The sequence below is a fragment of the Wolffia australiana genome, chromosome 11 (assembly GCF_029677425.1).
Source record: "Wolffia australiana isolate 7733 chromosome 11, ASM2967742v1".
In the NCBI taxonomy this organism is placed as follows: Eukaryota; Viridiplantae; Streptophyta; class Magnoliopsida; order Alismatales; family Araceae; genus Wolffia; species Wolffia australiana.
This window is the reverse complement of record NC_135845.1, coordinates 1,618,814-1,626,475: the sequence shown is the minus strand read 5'-3', so window position 1 is coordinate 1,626,475 and position 7,662 is coordinate 1,618,814. Positions and strand designations below refer to the sequence as shown.

The 7,662-nt window shown below is 38.2% G+C and overlaps 1 protein-coding gene across 1 annotated transcript; it reads right to left on the bottom strand.

Moving 5' to 3' along the window:
• Positions 1-1,499: 1,499 nt before the first annotated feature.
• SCY1 (SECY homolog 1) lies at positions 1,500-7,307 on the bottom strand. Its single transcript, XM_078582856.1, has 8 exons — positions 7,022-7,307; positions 6,463-6,620; positions 5,688-6,073; positions 4,412-4,711; positions 4,222-4,311; positions 3,541-3,664; positions 3,273-3,436; positions 1,500-1,893 (listed from the first exon to the last, which is right to left on the bottom strand). The coding sequence occupies exons 1-8, from the start codon at positions 7,255-7,257 to the stop codon at positions 1,663-1,665; spliced, it is 1,689 nt and encodes a 562-aa protein (XP_078438982.1). The 5' UTR covers positions 7,258-7,307; the 3' UTR covers positions 1,500-1,662.
• Between the last annotated feature and the right edge of the window lie 355 nt (positions 7,308-7,662).

The window sequence follows — 7,662 nt, the reverse complement described above, 5'->3', positions numbered from 1 at the left end:
CTCCTTGTCACAGAAGACTCCAAATCAGGATCCTCTCGAAGCCAAAGTCTTAGGGTTTTTATAAATATTTCACTGCTTTAATCTTCAGGAATCCTTCACGCATGAAGCTGGAAAATATTTCTAATAAGTAATTTCTTGATTTTCATTAAGGGTCAGTCATGTAATAAATAAAATACCTTCATGTGTTAATTTGGTACGCTCAAATATTTGCATAGAATCGCATATTTAATGATTACTGCATAAAATATATCATAAAATGGAAAAAAATAATAGTTTGAAAATAATCACAATGCCTGTTGCAAAATAATTTCAAAATAATTATTTCAATTCAGGAATAGTAGCAGGTATCTTAATATTTATCACTTTTAGCTGAAAATAAACCTTGTCGTGTGTTTGTATTTTCAGTTAAAAGTGGTAAATATTAAGATACCTGTTACTATTCCTGAATTTAGTTTCTGTAAAATGATAAGAACACTTAAGACTCAAAGGCATTGGATAATTCCTTAGTTAAAACATGTTATGTCTCTAGCCACTTTAGCATGGGTAGACACCCCCGAACTTCATCAGCAAGAGATCCCTTGGATAAAGTTCGGAAAAAAGATGGACTATAAGATGTATTAACATCAAATGACACATATATATCTCTGGGATAATCAAATATGAACAATGAATGCAGAAAGGTAAAAAAATATTTGAAAGAATTAATATTTTATATTCTTATCATGTAATCAAAAGCCCTTCATGATGATAATGACGAAGAACAGATACGTCAGAACATAAGCATACATATATAATTTCACATTCAGGGTAAAAGATACCTTGAGGTAGATTATTTGTTGGATTTCTTTATGAAAAAAGTGGAATGACTGAGGCAAAACTGTTATTCAATAATCCAAAGATAAAGGAAAGTTTTCCTGTAGTGGAAGATGTGATTAATGTACACATAATATATTTAAATAATGTCATTTTCATGTAGATTGGTACCCTTTGTGAATTTAAAATTTATGCTTATCCAGATTAGACAAAATGTGGTCAACACGTCCAGACCTCTATCAACCCATGATCAAAATGTATCTAGAATTCAATGGGAGATCATCAACTGATGAAACGAGCAAGTACCAAATGAAATAGAGATTTCATTTCATAGATTCATATTTATGAATACATGATTACTTTCTTTTTCAAAGAATGAATACAGGATTGGTTTTCGCTGCAAGATCAGTAGGTAAAACCAAGATAACCTAAAACTTTTAGCACAAAAAATCAAGGGGTAAAAAATTTGAATATTTTCAGATTTATTTTAACATATTTAAATACTAAAATAATCAGGTAAAAACTGATGCAATAATGAAATAATGATGTCAAAATCCATTAGTGAAAATAAAATATAAGGAAACATTTCTAAATTTAAGCATTTATAATGAACCACTGATTGAACGTTCTAAAACTTTTGAATTCATATTTTCTCTCCCTCTAAAATTCTATGAAGAAAATAAATATCACGCTTGAAAGCGGTATTTTATAAAATAAAACCTCATAATGGAACAACGAGAAGAAACTGTATCATAAAGGAACAGAGAAGAAATTGTGGGGGATCTGTACATGTTCCCCAGAATCAGAGAGGAACAGAGCAAGAAAAGGAACCTCTTTTGGATCCAAGAATCATTGCCCATATTTATCTATATCATAGAACTCGATGTTCTTGTACTTTTGTGAGATGATCTCTGCCTGAACCTTCCTTGCGGTGTCTGTTGCACAGCCAACAAGGATAAGAACTGAGGTGCCGGCAAATCCTCTGAATGCCGCCAAGTGGGTGACTTGCTCCACAACCGCTGGACCGGCAGCTAATATTGCGAGAAACGCAGATCCCAGGACTGATATCCTACTAAGAACCTGCACCACACAAGTGGGTAAGAATCTGTAACAATACCTAATCCCTCTCAAGGGTATTCTAGTAATGTGTCTTTAGTTTAGTTTCACATTAAATTGATGTAGCCCTCCCTAAGTAGGACAGACAACATGTTATCGGATGGGAGATCCTCCCAATGGAGGTTCCGGGGCCAATACAGGCCCATAGCCACTGTTATACTCTCCCTCCACACCCTGAAGTCTCTTTCACAATCTGACTGTAGATTTGGTGAATGGGTTTAGATTGTTATGTGCTGAGGGATCTAAATAAAAGAGAAACAAAGTGATCAGATAGGCAGGTAAGAGTCTGATATTTTAATTCCATTAATGAAACTGCATAGGCTCAGAATATATCATATGATCTATGACCCATTTTACATGACCCAAAATAAAAGCTAGAATGAACCAGGTACTCTGAATGACAGCTATTGGTAAACTACTCTTCGTCTGTCTCAAGATTAGGTGGTTCTAAATAAACAGCAAGATTCGTCATGTATATTATGCAAATAGGATGGGATTTCTTTGGTTCAGAGATAGGGTTGGAGGACAATGACGAATCCATCATCTTCAATGTCACCCACAGAGATACTTGTAGTCGTCATCCTAGCTAGAAACAAATGACGAGGACATAACTCTTCTTCATGCTAGATACCGACATGGAGGAGAGATATTGCATATAGAGAAAACATATATAAATTATTTCCGTCAATCATGATCATTATCATCTGATACACAGAGCTTCTTCTCCAAGTATTACCAAAGAAGGAAAAGAAAGTTCAACCAATAAGAAGATCATAATAAAGCAAGTGTGAGAAGATATAAATAACGAGAATTTCTTGTGAAGGAGCACGGCATTCTGTCTTTTCTTCAATATTCAGTTGCAAGGATAAACCTGTGGCTCAAAAGCAGGATCGGGCCTGCAATCCAGAAAGGGGAGAGCTTGTCTGGAGATCTCCATTTGCTTTTCTACATTCATTCCTCTGATTCTACCTCTCTCCGTCTGAATTTCTTGTGACATGCTCCACAAACTTGGGTTGCACATCTATCGGGATTCTTGGATACAATTCTTGGTTTAACATTTGATTAAAATCAACGTTGATTCTCTAATCACTACCATCATCCTCATCATATAAGAATTTATAAACATAAATTGTTGTCATCCATCATCATCAGCCTCATTATCCTAGCGGCGGACAACAATGAGGCAGATGGTAAGTCCTCATTGTTCTCTCGTCATCCTCACCTTGATAGCCAAACCATTCTCAGATATACCAATGATGTCAAGATAACAAAATATGATCAAAGAATGAAACATTAAGTAGGTCAACTTGTGTTTCACTGAAGGAGAAATGGCTAGACCATACCGTTTTAAGATAGGCCGCCGTGCTTTTGCCTGGTCGGACTAGGGGGATAGATGCCCCTGTACGCTTGAGCTGCTCGCTGACGTCATCAGGGTCCAGTTGCAAGAAGGTATAGTAGTAGTTAAAAAAGGCTATCAGCAATACATTGGTGGGAATATATAGGGGTCCTGCAAAAAACAGAAATTACCAGATTGGGTCTTCTCAGATTTGGAATTGGCGGGGGGGTAGATAAATAAGTTACATTAAACAGAAGGTAAAAAAGGTAGTTGACCCCCGGGATTCAAGGCAACCGCTGCATTTTTCAGAGCTGCTAAGCCAGTGAAGCGGGCCAAAGTAGCTGGTAGGGCGAGTGATGATGTCGAAAATATTATAGGCATAACGCCAGAACTGTTAACCTGTATTAAAAAATTGTGCGGAGCGGATCAAAACATATATTTTGCATACCCCATGTCCAGTATCTGAAAGCAAAAAGTAAAAAATTGAAATAAAAGACATAGAAAGAAGCCCAAAACAAACGACTCATGAATGTTATTTGAAATATTCAGACGTTAGCTATAATTTGGGATGGGAAGTAAATACCTCAATTTAGCCGCCTAGCAGGGAGTTTGTCGAAATTTGTGATAAATGAATACCAATGGAAAGTATAACTTTTTCAAATTTAGAAATTGAGTTTGACATTGTCATGTTTATGTAAGTTTTAAATTTCAAAGCGCTCATGTTAGCTTAGGGAGGATCACCCAATTCAACAACTTCTAGATCTTACTTCCTTTGGGAGGCTACAGGTATTTATAAGACAACTAATCTACAGACAGATTTAGACAATAACTGCTAGAGATTTTTAAAATAATAACGTCATTTTGCACATTTTTCAACAATGCTTGCACATTTTACACATGGGCTGTCCAGGCTTTAGAGAGGAGAATGAAGAACAAATCAGAAACATCAAACTAACCTTGAACGGCAAATAGGCTGCCTTCTCAAGCCCTGCACCTCTACTGCTGTACCGAGAGGCATAGTTAAGAGGAATTTTCCTCTCAGCCTCCTGATCAACAGAAAAGTAAGATCATATCAATAAGAAGATGGTGAGGAAAGATCATTCAATTTCTTTGAGAAGTTGCTGCATGTGAAAAAATGGTCATTACCTGAACGTACACGATTCCAAATACAAGAAGAACAAACGAAAGGATGATGGTTGCGAGACCAACATAATTTCCATCGTTGAATGCCTGGGCAACTGTTCTTCCAACGGACGCGGGCAAGTAGGAGATAATGTTTGTAAAGATCAAAAGAGATGTTCCATTTCCAAGCTTGAGATCAGATATCCTCTCGCCAATGTAGGTGGTGAATACAGAGCCAAGGGTCAGCAAAACGATGGATGATACCACCCACTCTGAGCTGAAGTCATTGACATAGGGGCGTAGGAAAAGAACTTGCCCAATTGCCTGCAGTCGTTCAACAAGATTTGTCACTGTCCCAAGGACAAATAAGTACTCAAGATTTTGATACTGCCCATCCAAGCGTGCCTCAGCTAGTGTTTGTCGATGATGACTAAAACCCGTCGTCATTGTCATATCTTGTTAGCATCTGCAACTTGAGTGACAATGACACTTTCATCATCGTCATCCACGTTGCAGATGAATGATGATGACGACAATTTCATCCTCCTCTGCTGGACTCTGAGTGATATTAACAGGGGTAGAATGACAAGAGACGATGACAAGATATTTTCATTGTCATACAACCTGTGGATGAGAGACGACTACAATAATGATTTCATCACGTCATCATCATCCTGGCAAGAACAAATGACCCAGATGATGACAACTTGTTAACATCCTCGCAGTCATTGTCATCAGCGATGATGAATGTTATTCATAGCCTTATAATATGATTACATCACAAGAAATATTTCTTTGAAGATGAAACAATCTGTTATGGTCCCAGCAACTAGCAGGGGTATTTCGCTTCAGTCATTTTGGCTTTATTATAATGAGGGTAGCCCAATGATTCAATTGGATGGAAGATGGAAGTCTTCCAAAAAGGGCCGGAGACACCAATCACATGTGCAACTATCTTTGTACCTTTACTTCTACCATTCTCTATCTTTCAACAAGCTTTCCCTTCTTCGATGGAGAACTACCAAATGCCTCTATCACACGCAGACTATTGAAAGCATCGTTTACACATAGGATTTCCATGCCTCATTTTCTAAGATTAAAAATTAATATCCTGGCTTTATTACACTGACGAGCAATCTTCTTATCCATGATCACTAACTCATTCACAAGCAAAACAGATAAACAAACATTCTCGCATTTTATCAGAAACTACTTCTTTAGGACTTAGCTCGGAGAGAGGTCATGAATAAGATATAATGTCATGGGACGTATAGTTTAGTTTTGAAGTCTAGAAGGTAACCTGTACAACAGCAAAACCAACTGATGCATAGCGTGTATACTGAAGAATCTTCTTCCTGCCGGCCTCACCTTCCTTTTTCTGAAGCTCTTGCAATTTGGGATAAATCTGAGTCAGAAGCTGAAATACGATCTGAGCATTGATAAAGGGTACTATTCCAAGGGAGCATATTCCAAGCCGTCCGATGCCTCCTCCGGAAAAGGTATCCAGAGTACTAAGCAGACTATTCTGGTCAAAGTTTCCTATAAATGCCTCACGGTTAACGCCTCCAAGCGGTACATATATTCCGAGTCGTGACAGCGCAAGATATCCTATTAGCTTCAAGAACTTTCCTGGCAGTGGACCTTTGAAAAAATCCCCAACATCGATGGTACTATCCTCAATTGCAGCTGATAAGAGTACATAGATGGTCAGAGCAGAATGATGGATGTTCAAAACTATTTTATTTGAAAATTAACAAAGGAGATCAATGAATCCTTGTACTGCCTTAGAAAAAACTTCTGGTTGATTGAATTGGGCCCGCTAGTCACACGTCTAGAACTGTTGGCCAATACTATACATATTAAAGTAGAAAAAAAGTTGGAATAGTGGTAGACGTGGATATTGCTTTGGATGTTTCTTCTCTGGTATAATAAATTTCATTGAAATTTAAATTAAATAGAGGCTAAGTTATGTTTTATTGGCGAGAAGTCTTTATGTAGCCTCTTATACCATATCATAGCAAAGCTTTGAAAATGACAAAAAAATGAACATAAAAGCATTTGATCATGCGCCGCACCAGCAACTCCTCTAGCTGGACTTTTCTCTTTTTTGGCACTTGAAGAGCTTTCAAAGCTCTGTGAGAAGAGATCCTTGAAACTTTCCCAAGCGCTTTTAAGGTCTGGAGTGGAATCTAGAGTGTTCAAGCCCAACGGATCAAACGCAGAGGCCTCAGTTCTGCAAGAAAAAAAAAAAGGAATTGAATTTTATACGATATTTCCTGCAAAATACTACGTAATTATCGAAAGGCATCCTTCCGAATCCGAGGAAAGAGAAGCACTCTACGCAGGAATTAAACAAAAAAAAGAGAAATCAAAATCGATAAACTTCAGCATTTTCCCGGATACTGTAGACTTCAATATCCGAAACAAAGATCAAGACTCTTTTATGCCAATAAGGCCAAGTAATAATCAGCTATTCTCTCAAACCTACAACTTGACGGACAACGCACCGATTAAGACAATTGAAAACACCCCATTGCGGAGAATCCAGAACCCATTTCCCAAACAGAAAAAAAAATCCCAAACGAAGCGCGCTAACCAGCTTTAATTTAGGATAATTGGACGGGAAATCCTGACCCATTTCTGCCGGCAGAAAATACCGAAACCCCAGATGAAAAATTCCATCTTTTGTCTCCCCGAGGATCTCTCTCGACGGCAGAAGAAGAAGAAGAACAAGCAATAGCACTCGAGCGACGCTGACACCTCCTGGCAGAAATGGCGGAGCTTCCGGAGATCAGAGAGAGACGGATCGTCGGCGAGAGAAGAGTAAGAGACGAGGCCGAGGCAGCCGCCTCCCAAGTCGGCAAGAGCATCGCAGAGCAGCGCGTCGGTCGCGAGTTCTTCCTCTGGCCAAAGAAAGTCTTTAAGGGGGGAAGGGGATGAGGATACCTGCCACACTACCACCTCGCTTTGGAACGGATGACGGATGACGGATAGGATATTTAATGTCCTACCCGTCACTATAAATTAGTAATATAGTCACTATAAATTAGTAAAAAAAATGAAAAATTAGTAATTAGTAATATAGTTCGCTACAAATTAGTACTATAAATTACTAGTATAGGATATTTAATTTCGGGACGAAAAAATCGTCTGTCCGGAGGTCTCAACGATGGACGGATGGATGTGGACGAAAAAGTGCTGGATTCACATCCGACGGTTGAGATCTCGCCGTGTGGCCTTGCTATGACATTCTTCATCAAGGTCCTTGTGTTTTT

Bases quoted from the DNA above. Each gene is read 5' to 3' on its own strand.
- SCY1 (XM_078582856.1), bottom strand. From the start codon at position 7,257: ATGCTCTTGCCGACTTGGGAGGCGGCTGCCTCGGCCTCGTCTCTTACT. The intron at 6,074-6,462 runs GTGCGGCGCATG...TACTCTTATCAG, and splicing joins TCCAGCTAGAGGAGTTGCTG to CTGCAATTGAGGATAGTACC. The intron at 4,312-4,411 runs GTAATGACCATT...TCTGTTGATCAG, and splicing joins TTGGAATCGTGTACGTTCAG to GAGGCTGAGAGGAAAATTCC.